General features: G+C 39.4%; 1 protein-coding gene across 2 annotated transcripts; it reads left to right on the top strand.

The window, feature by feature from the left end:
• Positions 1–1,743: 1,743 nt before the first annotated feature.
• per1a (period circadian clock 1a) lies at positions 1,744–16,548 on the top strand. Of its 2 annotated transcripts, XM_057321059.1 has the most exons (21): positions 1,744–1,910; positions 2,618–2,693; positions 4,021–4,536; positions 6,933–7,186; positions 7,360–7,481; positions 7,580–7,781; positions 7,904–8,092; positions 8,958–9,036; positions 9,127–9,233; positions 9,319–9,472; positions 10,183–10,426; positions 10,711–10,819; positions 10,910–11,051; positions 11,212–11,330; positions 11,481–11,648; positions 12,392–12,694; positions 12,798–13,717; positions 13,800–13,983; positions 14,071–14,257; positions 14,421–14,571; positions 14,817–16,548. In XM_057321059.1, the coding sequence occupies exons 3-21, from the start codon at positions 4,214–4,216 to the stop codon at positions 15,075–15,077; spliced, it is 4,218 nt and encodes a 1,405-aa protein (XP_057177042.1). In that variant the 5' UTR covers positions 1,744–1,910; positions 2,618–2,693; positions 4,021–4,213; the 3' UTR covers positions 15,078–16,548. The 2 variants fall into 2 exon arrangements, with proteins under 2 accessions (XP_057177042.1, XP_057177041.1); XM_057321058.1 differs by lacking the exon at positions 2,618–2,693.
• Positions 16,549–18,497: the final 1,949 nt, after the last annotated feature.

Below are 18,497 nucleotides of genomic sequence, written 5' to 3'. Positions count from 1 at the left end.
CCTTGCACCTTTGTTTGCTGGGCTTGAAAACTTCAACACAGCGGGATTCGTTGTAAAGGTCTTACAAGCCTTCAAGTGTACAACGACAATGAAATGAAAACTGTTATTATCCGCCATCTACTGGACGCTTTTTGTACTGCTACTCTACTCTTTGAAGTGCACTTATTTGCACTAATGCAGGGTTTTTTTGTCAGCCGAACCCCGCTGACATAAATCATTTACTTGAGGTACTCCCCCTGAAAAAGTAAATATTTAAATAATAATTTAACTTTTTTTTCAAAGTTGGAAACCACTTGAATGATCACTGGGAGCTTTCCTGTAGCTCAGTGGTTAGAGCATGGCGTAAGCAAGGTCATGGGTACGATACCAGGGATTGAACATACTTAGAAACAAGTGTACAGTATAATGCAATGTAAATCTTTTTAGATAAAAGCGTCTGCCAAATGCGTAAATGTAAATGGTAGACATACAATGTACCTCACGAATTCCCTCGTGTACAACCAGGGGTTCGCGAACACCAGTTTGGGAAACCCTGCACTGAGGAAACAGATACCAGCTCGGCTTCAAGTATAATTGGAATTCAATATACAAACTGCAGTAATCATAGCAACGTTAGCATTATTTAAGATGTTGTTTGCATGTATAACAGTAGCACGATTTCCATAAATATAAGGAAGCACAAGGTACTGCGATAAATAATCCATAAACCGGATGCAAAATCACGATTGTGTCGATGTACATACCTTTAACATGATACTATACTGTTACAGTATCGTGGTATTAGCTGCTAAAGAGATATTCAGTCATGTGACATAAAGATGCTGCACAGTATTCGTTTGTTAAGTGGTGACGTAAGGAATACCGGGTCCAAGGGGCTGCAGCTTGAGCTGTTAATAAGCACTGTTTACTCACATCGCATATTTAAGCGGAGCATTTATTTACTCACAGTATAACGTTAGGCTTACGGGATCTCCGACATCAATATTTGAATAAATTATTAAAAATTAATCACTGACTGGCCATGTGGGATTTCGTGACGGAGATAAAGGTTAAGATCGTGGTTTTCCGATAGTTTTGCAGCTCGCCATGAGCGTATTAACATTTTTTGTTGTTTGCCTATATAGGCAAACAACAAAAAATGTTAATATACGTTTGGACCCGGAACAGTATATGACCTTCCATAAATGGCGGTGCGTGACGTCAGACTAAACAACCGAATTGTTTGGTATCGCCCTCAAACACCCACATGTGTCGGTTGCAGGTGGAAAGGCGCGTCGAGTACGCTCAGGCACGAGGTAGCATACGACTCTGGTAGACTGTGTTGATATCGTAATGACTATAAATAATGCGCAACAAAAAAATCTACAGCAAGGACAACTGCCAACGAAAAATAATTAATGTAGGGTAAACATAATTACATAATTTACTGACTAGAAACTTTATTGATTGACTTTTTAAAATAAAAAAGACTTTTTATTAGCCTACTTTAGCAGTGGTAAAAGAGTACAATGCTCATCTACAGTAGTTATTACGGCTTTGGCGAGGTCGATTGAGGTCACGGTGTTCTTTCACGTCCACACAGTTCAGAGGGAAATTCAGCTTCAACGTGACAGCACAACGCTCAACACCTAAGACCCGCCTACTTGCCCAATAGAAGCGTTAGCCTCTCAGTTATGGGCGGGGTTTCTGCACAACAGGCGGAGCTTTTGTCCAATATGGACAAATGAGAGTGTACATTGTGTACACGTGAAATTTGTTCCCGAAGTAAGAATGATGGTGATGTTCGCACACGGGCAGACAGCCTTCGAAACGGGAATTGTGGTACTGAAATGTTGTGCTGAATAGGCGTCTGTTCGGATACCAGCACTGCTTTAAGATCACTGTGCATTCAACCGAAAAGCATTCATGAGGTAAGGAAAGCTGTAGATTGTCATAATATTTTGTTTTATATGTTGATGCGCTTGCATCCCATGTGTACAGTGCCTATGAGTAATGCACTTCCTAAAGAAGAGAGTTTTTAACTTTTAACATATAGTTTGGCTTTTTATTGTCATTCCCTGAAAACAGCACCATCTCTGATCTTTAGTCTTACCATAACATCATTGACGTTACATGAAATGAATAAAAATTGTAAAAAGGGAAAAAGGTCAGAACTGAAAAAGGCAAATAGGTGTCAATATTTCCATTTCATGTTTAATAACATTACCTCAAAATCTCAGTCACATGTGGCACAGCTAATGTATAAGATTGCATACAAAGAATGATTAAATCACATGTATGGTGATGTATTTTCATAGTCTTAAATTTCTTAGAATATATAAAAAAAAATTGTAAAAGAAACACATTACTTATTATAGTGCTATACACATATCTTAATACGGTACGAAAAGTGAGAAAGTCATCCCAATATTACGTCATTATTAAAGCATTAAGATAAGCCTGACCAGTCTGAAGCATTGATCATTTTAGGAAAGAACAGCAGGTTCAATTTTCTACACTGCAGTTTTGTGGCTGTCTTATTTTCCGTAAATGTATTAATAAATAGAACGAAATACTAACTATAAAATGGAAGTGAAAGTATGTTGAAAACTTTTGTCTTGCTATTTACACCACACAGTGGCATCTATACTCAAGTCAAGCCAAATGCTGATCTTTAAAAACAATAAAGCATGCTGCAGTAATCCCTGGCACAGGTATGATGTTTCTAAAAGCTTCTAAAACAAATAAAAAGATAAAAGTTAAGATTTAAAAGAGAAACAGAATCAAAGAATTAAAAATATGCATAGAACATTAAAATAGGCCATAACTGTGCAGTACAGCTATGCTGTGTGTAATTCATTACGTCATACAAGACATATGCTGTGTTGAATGCCAACTAACCAGTCTATGAAAACTGTGTTTATGTGATTATTCAGCAGTGGCTGTCAGTTCTTCTGGCTGTCATTTCAGACCTGTATGACTCACTTTCTTCTGCAGAACACAAAAGAAGATATTTTGAAGAATGTTGGTAACCAAACAACGGCGGTACTCATTCACTTGCACTGGTTTTTTGTCCATACAATAGGAGTGAATGGGTACCGTCGGTAGGCGGTGCCACCATTCTTCAAAATATCTTCTTTTGTTTTCTGCAGAAGATATTAAAGTGGCCCTAACACACACGGTTTCTGCCAATCTCATATTAATCTTGAGTACCTATAGAGTAGTATTGCATACTTCGTATCTTCGAAGAGTATTTAGTTTGATCACATTTATAAAAGATAGATACAGATGTACGAATATTTCCGAAAGCATACGGCGCGTGCGGGGGGGTTGAAGGGGTAGGCTGAACTAAAGCAAATGCACACCCATTGCCAACAAAACACAGACATCCGTTTCACTCGCCGCATGTGGTTCATGTCCGGCAACTTTTAGCGCTGGGACGGCTCCATATATCAGTTTCAAACGATCTCCAAATGTAGCGTTATATCCACCATTTATATAACATTCATCACCCAAATGCAGTGAACAAACATACACCTCAACTTCGCGAACGTATGCTCTCTCACTCTCTCCTGCACACAAGTGAAAGTGACGTCTGCGCATGCTCCTTCTCCTGCTCTCCTTGCTGCCGCGTGGGCGTGCCGCATACTTTTCCGGAAGAATTGTCCAATAAGGGACTAAGAAAAATTGTTACAAAACAGTTTTATATGTTCGAAAAAAACTTTCCGAAACCTGTACGATCGCTGGGGGAGTGTATCGAGCACAGAAATACTACGTAATAAGCCCAACTCGTTTTTTGACAAGTTGACCATGTTAAGCATGAGAAGACAGCACGTTTAGCATTGTAAAGAAGTCAGAATGCATGACACACCGTTGCACCACCCCTTTAAAACAGGCATTCAAGACAACATAATAATACAATTGTTTAGGTTAAGAACCCTTGTCTATTTTATGATTCCCTACATTTTTGTTATATGAACCACAGAGGAGTTTTTGGCATCTGAGTATCTTATAAACCTTTTTGTTATTATTCCCCAACAGACACCTCCAAAGTTTCTGCACTTTGAAGAATAATAAGCAGATCCAACCAGGACGAATAGGAGATGACAATTCTACAACTCTTTTTCTCTCTGCTGTGCCCATTTTTTTAGGACAGCAGTTGTTTTTGGTCAGAAATTGCTTTCTTGTTCAGATGCACAAAACACATCTCAAAATCCAATTGTTCTGAGTCACTATGAGTAATGACATATTTCAAACACCCGAGAGCAGTGGCAACAGTCTAGTGAGGGGAGCCATACATAAGGATGAAGGAACAATCGCATCCAATGCTTCTCCTGGAATGATTGACAGCTCCCTCCGCAGTCACAGCCAGGCTGTTTGTCCCAGACTGTGTATCTCTGCGGTTCCTCAGCCATCCCACTCGGATGACACTGATGCACACTCCAGCGGAAACGACTCGGCCGAGAGAGAGAGCGAAGGGCACATGGGTAGAGGAACATCCACCTGCGGCTCTCACAATGGAAAGGGTTCAACCACTGAGACTACAGAAAGCAAGAGGTAGAAATTCAAATCAGTTCAACATGATGTTAGTGGGGGTGATAGATCAATTGATCCCGGTCAATTATATATATATTTTTTAATTAAATATGGTTGCTTCAGTTTCATGTCCTACAAATAACACAGATAAGAAGTTTTGTACATTCCCAGAGATCCGTCTCACTGTTTTATTTTGAAAGATCATTAAAATGTTCTTTTGTTATTGGTCTAACCTGTCTCAGTATCTAGGCTGCTAATTCAAATGAGATATGTTATCTGTTTCATAACCTTGACCCTCGGGCATGGCACTTAACCTGATACGTGAAACACAGGGAAGATGCCACATGTTTACAATATTAATCATTCAGTTACTCGTTCTGTTTAGGACGTTTAAAGGAGTTTACTTCGAGTAGGTACCTGAAGTTTATGAGAAACCTTTTCAATTGTGAAATCTCTTTAATTGTGTATTGGCACAATTGACACTGTGTAATGGTGTATGGTCGATTAAAGGGATAGTTCATTCAAAAATGAAAGTTCTCACATTATTTACTCACCCTCTTGTCATTTCAAACCTGTATGGCTTTTTTTCTTATGCAAAACACAAAAGAAGATATTTTGAAGAATGTTGGTAACTGATCAATGGGGGTACCCATTCACTTGGATTGGTTTTGTGTCCATACAATGTAAGTGAATAGGTAACGCCGTTGTTTGGTCACCAACAATCTTCAAAATATCTTCTTTTGTGTTCTACAGAAGAAAGAAAGTCATACAGGTTTGAAATGACGGAAGGGTGAGTAAGTGATGACAGAATTTTCATTTTTGAATGAACTATCCCTTTAATCGACCAATGATGATACACCATTACACAGTGTCAATTGTGTCATTTTACGAACACTTACATCTGTTTACTACAGTATTTGCTACAATTTATCCAATAACTATAGTTAATAGTACAAAATATTGTAGTGTACAGTAAATAAATGTGATAATACTGTAAAAACAGTGACATTGTCAGCTGGCAGTTGAATTTATAATATTGGGAATCACAGCTGACAATACCTAAGCCTTGTCGCAATTTTAGTGAGCTTAAATAAATATTTATTATCTGCTGTCAATAAATAGTATTGTATTGTCATAAACCAATTTAATTAAAAATGTCAAAGAAATTTCTAATTTTTTTAATGACGTCTTTAAAGATCTAGGCTGCTTATCCAAACAAGAGTGCAGCTGTTTAATAACTGTAACCTTGGGCGTGACAATTAACCTGAAATGTGCAAAGAAATAAGAAGTAAAGATTGATGCCACATGCTTAAAGTATAATTAACTCAATCGTTCAGTTTTAATAAGGAAATTAAAGTAGTTTGCTTTGACTAGGTACTATCAGATCCCTGAAAAGACTGTTAATTTTTGATTGGTCCAGGTGTTGGCGTAATTATTCTTCACTCTGTGTCGACTAACATAATGTGTCATTTTAAAATCAGCAATTTAGCACCATAATAATATCCAGGGTTTTTACTTCATAGTGAAATTGGAGGCGGCCGCCTCCGTCAAATGTCGTGCCTCAGGCTCTCGCCCAAATTATGTTGCGAGTCTTCACAAGAAATGCTGCGTGCATTTAACAGACTGTCATTTGTAACTGCTGTTGCGACATTACGCCACAGTAGAGGCGCTGTTTCGTTATCAGCACACTGAGGCGCTAAAAAGAGTTGCAGAACAAGAGCCAGCCTGTGTTTCACGGCTGTTTGTTTTGCATCCAAGTACGTTTAATTTCTTGAAATTTCTTGAATTAACATGACGTACATCATTGTAATGTCTTTAGCAGTGCAGTTGGATCGTTGAATCAGCGTATACTGTACACAGAGAGTTTGCCAGTATGAACGCACATTGCGTTCAGAACGACTCGCACACGAATGACTAATTTGAACCGATTCATTTAAACGATTGAACTTTTCAGTCACTAGCGAATATAAGAGATCATTGAATCATCTAAAGTGAACCACAGAGAACGCAAGATGTGAATGAGCTTTGCTCATTTAGAAAGACTGGTTCATTCAGTTGGCTACTGTGAGCTGAAAAGTTGTGTGAAAAGGACTTGAAAATGATAAAAATGCTTTATTTGATTAAAAAAACATTTCTGTTTGGTTGAATAAAAGTAGTGTTTTATATCACTTAATAATTGTCATTTTTATCTAATTTTATTAGAACTTTTAATATGTCAAACTCAAAGTCACTTTGGTTGGTCAAAAGCTCAGGATGGCACCACCTCCACCTCATTTTGAGCCAGGAAAAACCCTGATATCTGTTGTGTCATTTAATGTTCTGTAAGATTACATTGATCCTAGTCATCTGACCACTACTAATAACATATCAATACTATAAATGACCCTCAGTATTGATTTTAGTCTTTTCATTCGCAGCTCAAATGGAAACAGTCCCTCACCACCTAGCAGCTCAGTGCCGTATAGCCTTTTGAGTGGCAGCTCGGAGCTGGATCACCCGACCTCGCAGACGCCCAGCGGTGACCTGCCTGCCCGGTTGCAGACCCAGAGAGAGCTGCTGAAGGCCCTGCACGAGCTGAAAATCCGCATGCCGGCGGATCACCGCAGAAAGGGACGATCTAGCACACTGGCCTCGCTGCAATACGCGCTCAGCTGCGTCAAACAAGTCCGAGGTGAGCGATTTCAAATGAAACACATAGAAGATTGGACTGAGATATATTCATTCTACAATCCTAAAGTGGAGATGTTTTAGTTTTAGACTAAAATAAATTGCGCTTATATAAAGTTGTGACACCATGATGTGGCATGTTCTGCTAATAAAACTGTGCGTTCTGCTTTTTTGTAGCGAATCAAGAGTACTATCATCAGTGGAGTGTGGAAGAGAGCCACGGATGTTGTTTGGACTTGTCCTCATTCACTATCGAAGAGCTAGACAACATTTCATCTGAGTATACGCTTCAAAACACGGTACATTTAGATAGTTACCTAATACACATCAGGCCGTACGTCTTATTTAGATATTGTGAAGTAACACATTTATTTCATTTGATTCATATTTTTTTCAGGACACTTTCTCTGTGACAGTTTCCTTCCTCTCTGGGAGAGTAGTGTTCATCTCACCCCAGGCGGCTTCTCTTCTGTATTGTAAAGCAGAGAGGCTGCAGGGGGCGCTGTTTTCCGAGCTCCTCGCACCTCAGGATGTCAGCACTTTTTACAGCAGCACGGCTCCCTGTCGCCTGCCACCATGGGCTTTATGTGCAGGAAACAGTACGTGCAATGATTTATTTATTGTGCAAACAAAGTAAACACTGTGAGCTCGGGTAGTACTTTTGTAACTCAATTTCCACCAGAAACATCAGGCTCATCAACAAACTGTGTTATGCTCGCAGCCTCACAGGTGGACTGTGCCGAGAAGTCAATGTTTTGTCGGATCAGCAGGGGCAGGGACAGCGACGGAGAGGTTAAATATTATCCCTTCCGGCTGACACCGTATCAGCTGACCCTAAGAGACTCTGACACATCTCAGCCCGAGCCCTGCTGTCTCCTCATCGCAGAGAGAGTTCACTCTGGATACGAGGGTAAGAGAGAACAGCATCGGTCCAGTGTGCTTGCCATTCTTTCAGTATTCTTGTTTCAAAGGATATTTATAACTGTATTATATTTTTATACGGTTCTGGCCAGTGATGATATTCCATATTACAGTATGTAAATCAAAGACGACAGCCACCTAAAACTAATAACATCATCTGGGTACTGTGAGTCATCTTGACCATAAAAATATATTTTTTTACAAACTAAATAAATATAAATAAGTAATATATATTTATATAAGAGATATATGCAGCCACAGAAAAAATTAAGAGACCATTCCCAATTTTTATTGAATCAGCATTTCTAGGTGTATTGTGGCCATTCCAGTCCAGTGTCTGTTGAATTTCAACAAAATCAAACCTCAGGAGTGACATAAAGTCATCCAACAGCAATGTGAAAGACAGAGCATATTTTCTGTTATTTTGACCTGTTTCTCCAGTTTTCATTTTCTGAAAATAAATAGAAAAAGAAACAATATATTTATTTAAAAATGAAACAAAAACAAACACATACTGTAGCTATAAATAGTAAATTCAGAAAAACTGAAAATAACTTGGAAATGGTCTCTTAATTTTTTCTGCGTCTGTATATAAAAAACAAAAAAGTTTTACATTTTATAGTGTGATATTAGTTTACGTTTGACTCAGTTTTGAGTTTGAAAGGTCAAGTTTGCCAAAATGTCACTGTTTTGTCTCCCAGCCAGACTTATCATGTTCCCCGCTCAATAAATTTATAAAAAGTGTATGTTAGTGTGTTATAAAAGTGGTCCTTTTTTACCAATCAGGAAATTCCCTGTTAATGGACAAATAATTACAGTTCATTTACGTCGTTTTTATCTTTTTTACATAACAGCACCCCGTATCCCGGCAGAAAAAAGAATTTTCACAACCAGTCACACCCCAACCTGCCTCTTCCAAGAAGTTGATGAAAGGTTAGTAATCCTACCTGAAGTTGTCTCACACTTTTACAAAACCGTCCTTTTTCAAACAGTTGTATAATCCTCCTACACTCTCCTTTACAGGGCCGTTCCTCTTTTGGGTTACCTACCTCAGGACTTGGTTGGTAAACCGGTGTTGGTTTATCTGCATCCAGAGGACAGACTCCTCATGGTGGCCATACATAAGAAAAGTAAGATGGCTACTCTTGATACAGACATACAGAAAAATCGGAATAATTGTATTTTATTGATCCACTCCATCCTTCTCCCCATCAGTTCTCCAGTTTGCGGGGCAGCCATTCAAACACACTCCTCTGCGAATGCGAGCGAGGAGCGGGGAGTACCTGACTCTTGATACAAGCTGGTCGTCCTTTATTAACCCTTGGAGCAGGAAGGTGGCATTTATCGTGGGGCGGCACAAGGTTCGAACGTAAGTGGCTGCTTATAGTTTTGTCCTTCCTATACAATAACAATATCTAAACATTTCTCTATTTTATCTGATAAACATAATTATCCATTAACAAATGTCTCTAGTCAACTAGAAGGTGACATCACTAAATTTAAAGAGCAAACGAATGATGTGTAACCCATGCTGCACTATTTGTCCTACGAACATGAATCATACCTGAAATTATGTGACCTGTTGAGGAGAGGTGTGCTACAATTTATTCTTTGAGATCACTTGCCTAATTTTTATCTGATGGATGATAAAACTGGTAAAAAAAATCCTATATATCCTATCCGATTTAAGGAGTAACCCAAGACGTATTTGGGGACCAGAATGCCTAGAAACTTTAAAAATTGGACGTGAAATAGTGATTTGAAATAGTTTATTAGCTCATTTGTAACTAATACAAACCATTTATGAGGAAAAAACATACATATCTCATTTAAGCCAAGACTCCACAACACTAACCAATTTGGTTAAATCGTTTGTAAATATAATCTCATATATGTTATTTTTACACATCTTTAAACCACACAAAAGCAGTTCAGCAGTCCCCTGGCAACCACTCAGAACACCATAGCAACCACCTATGACACCCAAGCATTGAGACAGCATGTTTTACTGCAACAAGCATCACATGAAATTGTTTTCAACTATAAAGTAGTTTCACCATGCTTCATTCCTTTTCACAGGATTCCTCTGAATGAGGACGTGTTCACAACTCCTGAGGGTGGGGAGGTGAAGGCCATGTCCCCAGATGTGCCACAGCTCAATGAACTCATCCACAGGTTTCTGGTGCAGCCAATTCACAACGGCAGCTCGCAGGGATACGGCAGTCTGGGCAGCAGCGGCTCCCATGAGCTCCAGCAGAGCGCACATTCATCTTCTGAGAGTAACGGACACACTTCAGAGGACCAAATCAAGCCCAGGAAACCAGTGAGGACTTTTATGTTTACAGATCCAGATGTGCACATAACAACATTTGAACACAAATAGGCAATATTGAAACAATATAACTGCATGACATTACAAACTGATTAAGGTTGAGTAACAATTACACAGAAATGCACCTCAATGCTGCCTAAAATTTGTTTTTAATGCCAATGTTATTATTGACACCTGGCAGTGGTTGGAGTGATGGAACTTGCATGTGAATTACATGTTTTGAGTGAGAATTCGCAGGGACATGTTATTAAAATGTCTGTATTCTTTATACCCAGATGACATTCGAGCAGATTTGTCAAGACGTGCACATGTTGAAAACCAGCGGACAGCAGGTCTTCATCGAATCCAGAAACCGGCCTTCTCCTCTCAAACAGGATAGCTTGGGTAAACATCACCAAAATGTCACATCAGCTGGCTTTATGTCTTAAGCCTTGCTAACAGATTTTACGTGACATGACTGTTGTTGTTTTTTAGTAACTCTGGAGAAGGCAGCAGAGATGACGGAAGTATCCGCTAGAGAAGGTCTGGCTGGATTGGCATTGTCCAGTCCACCCAGGAAAGAGCTGCCCCTCATGTATTCATACCAACAGATCAACTGTCTGGACAGCATCGTCCGGTGAGCATCTTACCTGTGTGTTTATCTTGTGTTGTTGAGGGAATGGGTTCGATTCACAAACTCAGAAAATGTTTTTCTTGAATGCATCTATGTAACTTTAATCAAAAATTAAAATCGATTCAGACATCTGTGGTGTAATCTCACTTGATGCCTTCTTCAGATATCTGGAGAGCTTTAACGTCCCTGGTACAGTAAAGAGGAAGCGCGGCTCATCTTCCGGCACAACCTCTTCCACTTCAGATGATGATAAACAACTGGAGGCAGTCGGAGCGATGGAAGGTCAGTGATAGTTAACTGAAAGATTATTGTATATTTAATCTGCATCCCTGATAAATGAACACTGGAACAGGGAAGCAGATTCACAATCATGTTGCATAGCTGGTCGACAGCATTACTTGATGTCGGTGAGTATGTGTGTCATTGTAACAGACACTCTCGTGGTGGCTGAGAGGTCAAAGGTCATCCCTGCAGCCCCAGCACACCCCCTGACTCCTCTCGCTCTGCACTGTAAGGCCGAAAGCGTCGTCTCGGCCACGTCACTGTGCAGTTTTAGCAGTATCATCGTTCACGTCGGTGACAAAAAGCCTCCTGAATCAGGTCTGAATCTTTTCTATAAAATATTTTTGTGCAGTGTTTTTCATCTGGGTTTCATCTTTAAAATGTAATATTGAGAAGTATTAAAATTACCATGATCAGCATATGCAAAACTGTTGAAATGACAAGCTGATTTGAAATATTTGAACTTTTTTTAAAGCGTATATGTATTTTGCTTTGTATTATATTTTGAATTTTTTTATTTATTTTATTGCATTTTATTATTTACATTTAATATAGTTTTTTTTCTTCTGTCATAATCCTAAAGAGATCATTTTTGGGTTGATGCACCATTGAAAATTTATTTTATACATTTATTTAATATTGTCGCTGTGGGGCGGTACCTTTTGTCTAAAATGATTTTTATTTTTTAATGAATCGTTACTATTGGTAACCGTTTGTCTGTGAGTTTTGCGAATATTCATCCAATTAAAAGTATTAAAAAGAGCTTGTCAACTTTGACAACACAGTGTTTTATTATTAAAAAAAAGTTTTTTTAAAGGTTACCTTTTTTTCAACTTTGTTGCACTTTTTTTTTCATTTTTGTTTATACTATTTTTGTATTTTAAACTTATTTCAGTTTATTTCAACAATTAAACAAGGTTTTTCAATAGTTTTCAGGCCGATATTTGATTTGATTTCCGTAAACAAACGTTTTCAAAGTTTTCATTTGAGTAAACTGAAATAACCTAGCTCTGGTAACTTGATTCTACCCAAGCTAACTTCTTTGTATGCTGCTTATCCAGACATTGTTATGATGGAGGAACCGCCAACCACCCCAACACCTTCCACCACAGCTCTTCCCACTTCTGTCACCTTCCCCAAGCCTGTGAATCCCCAACCGACGCCATCTCCCACCACTGCTTCCCATGAAAATGAAAAAGAGAGAAGAGGATCAGGGAAAGGCCTCACAAAAGCTGTCCTATCTGCTCACACCCAGCAAGAGGAGCAGGCCTTCCTCAACCGCTTTAGAGACATCAGCCAGCTGCGGATGGTGCAGCCCACCAGTCAGCCTCAGCGCAAACATATGTCTACGCCTGGCAAAAAAGGTAACATCAGACAATACCAACAGTACAGAGACATTAGTATGGATATATTCATATTCTATAGATAATTCTTCTTTATCCTCATTATTCTGCTTGTGCCATCTAGGAGTAAACAGCTCCCAAAACTATCCATCAGGAAGCAGCAGTCGTCGACATGGCAGAGGTGGAAAAAGGAGAAAACACCAAATGGATGGAAATGTTCCTGATTCTCCCTCTCTTGCTGGGTCTTGTCCCTATAGAGCACCCAGACCACCGTTAGCATCTGTCCAGCAATCTTCCAACTCCTGGCCACCATCTGTGGGCTCTCAAGGCGGCGGTGCTCCAGTGGAAACGTCGTTTCCTCCGGGTTACATGCCCATGTATCCCATTTCATCCCCATTCCATGTGCCCCAAATGCGTTCGGATCCATCGATGCAAGCAGGTGTTCCTAGATTCCTCATGCAGGGCTCTCAGATGTTCCCTCCAGTGATGCCCCAAGTAATGACTTTCATGTTGCCCAACTACATGTTTCCACAGATGGGTAACCCGGGAACACATTTGAACACACAGCTTAATGGACAAATGAACCCGTTGGGCCAGTTCTCAACATCCATTGGTCAATTAAACCCTGGTGTACCTTTTAATCCGGCGGTGGGGCAATTCAACCCACTGGGCTCCCAGGTTAATCCTTCCATGCCTGCAATGATTCCCCAACAGTTTTACAACCCCAATCCCTTGTTTACGTTCCCCTCACCAATGCCAGCTGCAAACGCCACCGCTGCAGTCCCAGGACAGTCTCGTTCCAGCACGCCACACTCCACAGGGCAGCAAGCTGAAGAGAGGGAGGGGGCTGGCTCCCCTCTTTTCCAGTCCCGATGCTCCTCGCCACTCAATCTGCTACAGCTCGAGGAATTCCCGAGCAACCGTACGGATGTCACTCAACAGACCCCACCCCCAGTGGGTGGAGCATCAGCGCAGGGGGGCGGGACTGGAGTGCAGAATTCCAGCAATCGTGGAAGCACCACAGAAGGCAAACTGAACGACAGCGTGAGTGCAATACTGTAGTTTTTGTGTGAACGTTTTTCCAAAACTTTGGTTCCTGATTTAATTTTGAGTACATTTCCTTTAGACGGAGGTCAATGAGTCCAACCAGGACAACATGTCGACCTCTAGTGACATGTTGGACCTACTGCTACAGGAAGACTCTCGGTCGGGCACCGGCTCAGCCACCTCAGGCTCCGGATCATCCGGATCTGGTTCAGGATCATTTCACTCTGGATCTAATGGCTGCAGCACATCAGGAAGTGGCACTAGTGAGTTCTTTACTGCTGCGGCATTGTAATTCTTAAACTCTCCTGTAATACACATTGCTTGATTCTGTTTTGTGTTTCTGATGTCAGGAAGCAGTAATACCAGCAAATACTTTGGAAGCATTGACTCGTCAGAGAACGATCACGCTCATAAACCAGCATCATCTGGAGATATGGAAGGGGAACAGTTCATGAAATTTGTCCTCCAGGATCCCATATGGCTCCTTATGGCCAACACAGACGACAAGGTCATGATGACATACCAGATGCCCATCAGGTAAGACCTCGTAAATATGGTTTTCAAAGGGTAACATTTGGCATCCCTGAATCAAAATTACAATGAATGAGCAATGAAATGAAATGATCTCAAATAAGTGATAACATTTGCATGTGTGTGTGTGTGTATGTGTGCGTGTGTGCGTGCGTGCGTGTACAAACAGGGATAGAGAATCTGTACTGAAAGAAGACAGAGATGCCCTGAAAGCTGTTCAGAAGTATCAGCCTCACTTTACTGAGGATCAGAAGAAAGAATTAACTCCGGTTCACCCGTGGATCCAAACTGGCTGCCTACCAAAAGCCATCAATGTTATGGTGAGGAGCTCTTCACAAAAGCTCTATACATAATTGTAAGGTATTAGATGCTCTCATGGCATAAGGGCTCTATAGATAGATAGATAGATAGATAGATAGATAGATAGATAGATAGATAGATAGATAGATGCTTTTTCTTATCACAAATGTTTTGGTCATGGAGTAACTGTTCTACTATCACTATTATGTGAATAATTGTTTGCAATCCTCCTTCATGTAGTCATGTCATATACTTCTTTCTACAGTCATGTACTGGGTGTGGGACTCCCACAGATTCCTTGACTCCTCCATTCGATTTGGACTTTTGTGAGATGGATTTCAGCATGGTTTTAAGAGCGGAGCCTAAACAATATGATAAACTATTAAATACAGTTACGGCAGCAACAGCTTTTCCCTTCAGCCCTCCAGCATCTGATACTGAGCAGAAAGACACTCAGGCCAACACACAGGACTGGGCAATGGAGGAGGTGGAAGTGACATCATCAGCGGAGGTCAAGCGAGACTAACGACTGCTGGACAGTGATTGGTTGTCTTGCTTGCTGCCTCTGCAAGTTTGGTGTGAATCAATCAGAAGTGCATTTTTAAGACTTGACAGCTTATGTTTGTTTTAGTTTTTATGTTATTCGAACTTGATCGAGCAAAGACCATGGACTAAGGTCAAAGGGTGCAAGTTTTATGGTGATATTTTTTCTTACATTTCAGGTCAGTCAGTATCGATGATTTACCTTTAAACAATACACGTATTATGCATACTTTATACCATTAAGAGATTTTGCTTACAAAGCTATAAAGTCAAAGGAAAAAATAAAAAATATGTAATTTTCGCAGCTTAAAGGGACGTGAAATATTAATTCACTTTTTTTTATTTTGATGTTCAGATCAATTGCACAAAATGGATGTTAGCATCCATTAAAAAACGAGTTGCACCATTTTCTGCTTCCGGGTTCTTTTAATGATTTAGAAGACTGTGTGGGCTTATCCAGTGACAGACGTGCCTAGTATCTATATACATGATAAGGATATCTATTGATATTGTAGGCACTTCTTTAAACAGTAAGCTTTTGGCGAATTGAAAGATAATTCGCAAATGTAGCATGAGGCAGAAATAAAAAGGTGTTACAGCTACAGACAAGGTATCTGTAGCTTTTTCATTGAGTTTCTAAAATTATTAAAGGTGGACCAGGGATTTACTGATCACATGCACTCTGTAGTCCATTTAGCATCAAATGCGAGACTGCATTGACCACGCTTATTTAAGTTTTAATGTCGCGAGGCAAAAATCGCATTGTTCCCGTGTACTTTTTGGATGTAATTGTGAAGGGTTTGCAAATGCATGTCTGTGAAAACAGACACGCCCAATCAGTTTACATGCAGTGTAAAGATTTTTGGTGTTCTTGTCTCTTTTTTTTTTTACATTGTTTCAACAATTATTACCTAAAATGTGCTTAGGCTCATGCAAGGAAGATAAAAATGTTTGCTTTGAAGCCAAATAAATGTACATTTTTAGTAAGTTATAACTGGACATTTGTATTTTTGTCTGCTAAAATGAATAACTGATTTTGCATTTATTGCCACAAGAGGGCGCAGTAACATCTGGAAAAATGTTTTTATCTTGACCCTGATTTTAAACATCTTCACAAAATACTTTTTTACAATATTTTTAAGATCTTTCTTAAGCTATAAAGCCTTAAACCATATAATTTACACAAGAAGTGTGTGTTTGTGTGTATCTAAGAAGACAAGAAAAAGTGAACATTCCACGTCGCCTCCCAGCTCTGACTGTAATGGCTCTCGTCTCCATATCACAAACTGTCAAGATTAGCTCACACTAAATCCTGCTTTGAATTTTTATTATCTCTTTCAGAGACTGAGAGATAAGAAGTTTGTTTGTTGTTGACATTGTGTGATAGAGGGTTTCTTATTCGAGCCATAATGACAGAGCAACAACCAGTCTGTCTTTTTACTTATGGCCTCTGAAACTCTTATCGTTTTTTTATTTAAACATTTTGACATTAAAGTGATAGTTCACCCAAAAATGAAAATTCTCTCACTCTTGTCATTTCAAACCTGTATGACTTTCTTTCTTCCGCAGAACACAAAAGAAGATCTTTTGAAGAAAGTTGTTAACTGGCATTTGCTTGCATTGGTTTTGTGTCCAGAAGGGAATGGTGCCGGCGTTCTTTGCTTACCAACATTCTTCAAAATATCTTCTTTCATGTTCTAACAAGTCATGCAGGTTTGAAATGACAAGAGGATGAGTAAATGATGGCAGAATTTCTATTTTGGGGTGAACCATCCCTATAACAATTCATTAATAACTCACCCTAAACAAGCTGTTTATTTCCAAATCTGTGTGATTTTCTTTCTTCAGTGGGACACAGAAGGAGAATAAGAATGATTACATTGCTCTTTTTCATATAGGAATGATAACTCAATTTAACTTAATCGTCGAGATATTCCTTTAGCATATCAGATAAATGTTTTTTGTTTGACCAGAAGAATACCACTTCATTATTCATCATATCTGATTCAATATTTTTTGCCAACTGACAATTTCACAACGTTCAAAATCATCTCCAGTGTTTTTCCTCTTAAGACCTTCCCGAAGACATCCCCCACCAAGTCAGAGATCATTTATCAGTTAAATTACCCCTTCATTCTGTACTGTCCCTCGGCCAAGAATGTTTCTTGATAGATTGTTTGCACTGTAATACTCAAACCCTTGACTTTCTCCCAAGTTTTTAAGCAAACGTTGATCCAACAGCGCTTCCTCCCCCGTCCCCAGCAAACTCCCACGTCACCACATTCTTGTGCCGTTGTCTGTCAGCAAAACTAGTAATTTCCCTGAGACTTCAAACACAACCAGATGCATAACACAACACACAGCAGCATCCACATTGCATCATGTGAAGATTTTACTAAGCTTTCAGTCTTTATCAATCTACATTATAAAAATCGTGGAGACTGGATATCCCCATGCTATCTCTCCGAGTATCTTGGTGTGTGAGCACTTAAATCTGTGATATGTCATGAGTAGTGTAGCATTGATTATAGAGAGATGAAGGGATGCAGATGGAAATACTTTGGGTTAGTGTGTTTTCAGGGTTAAATCTGGTTGACTTGTCCTACACCAGATCCAGCCTTTTCGGGCTGGGAGATTTAAAGCGTTTTTCCTGAAATACATGTTTATACTTGAGCATTCTGACTGGGTGACATCATTATAAGAAGGTATTCTGGAAAAGTCTTTTCTGTTAGCTAAGCTGTCACAGTTAAAAGAGTAGTTCACTCAAAACTTGTAAAGTACGTCATCATCAATACATTAACAGCCAAACCTGGTTTTCAGAGGATAGATGTATGTTGCAAAATGAGTAGGTTGTCTGAAGGTTTTAGTGCTTGTCTCCCTCAACATGCCCCTGCAACGTCAGGCGGAAAGTAAAAACTGTACCAGAACACCATAAGGAGTGAACTTCTTTGAACAACATAACTCATTCTTTACTCTGAGCGGACACAGACATAGAGTATGTCCGCTACACCAAATACGAAATTTTACAAAGCACATTGCATTAGGCGAATGGAGCTAAACTTGTTTTGAACCCAAAACATTCTTTCAAAACTATTATTGGCATCTATAGTTGCGGTCTTTAGTTAAGTTCATAATTAACTAAACATGCTGATATCAACAGACGTAATCATTGTTACTACAAATGGTGAGACATGTAAACATAATCTCTTAAAGGGACAGTTCACTTTCAAAATTAAAATTCTGTCATAATTTACTCACCCTGTTGTCATTTTAAATCTGTGTGAAACACAAAAGAAGATATTTTTTTAAATGTTGGTGACCAAAAACCGTTGGTCCCCATTAACTCATGGACACAAAACCAATGCAAGTCAATGGGGGCCAACGGTTTTCTTTTCCCAACATG

Source organism: Triplophysa rosa, linkage group LG22, assembly GCF_024868665.1.
Source record: "Triplophysa rosa linkage group LG22, Trosa_1v2, whole genome shotgun sequence".
NCBI lineage: Eukaryota > Metazoa > Chordata > Actinopteri > Cypriniformes > Nemacheilidae > Triplophysa > Triplophysa rosa.
Note: the sequence above shows the minus strand (reverse complement) of the source record. Positions and strands in the feature narration are given on the sequence as shown.

Coding starts and splice junctions, on each gene's coding strand:
- per1a (XM_057321058.1), top strand. CDS start 4,214: ATGAGTAATGACATATTTCAAACACCCGAGAGCAGTGGCAACAGTCTA. Junction 7,187..7,359: donor CTGCGTCAAACAAGTCCGAG/GTGAGCGATTTC, acceptor GCTTTTTTGTAG/CGAATCAAGAGTACTATCAT. Junction 10,820..10,909: donor TCTCAAACAGGATAGCTTGG/GTAAACATCACC, acceptor GTTGTTTTTTAG/TAACTCTGGAGAAGGCAGCA.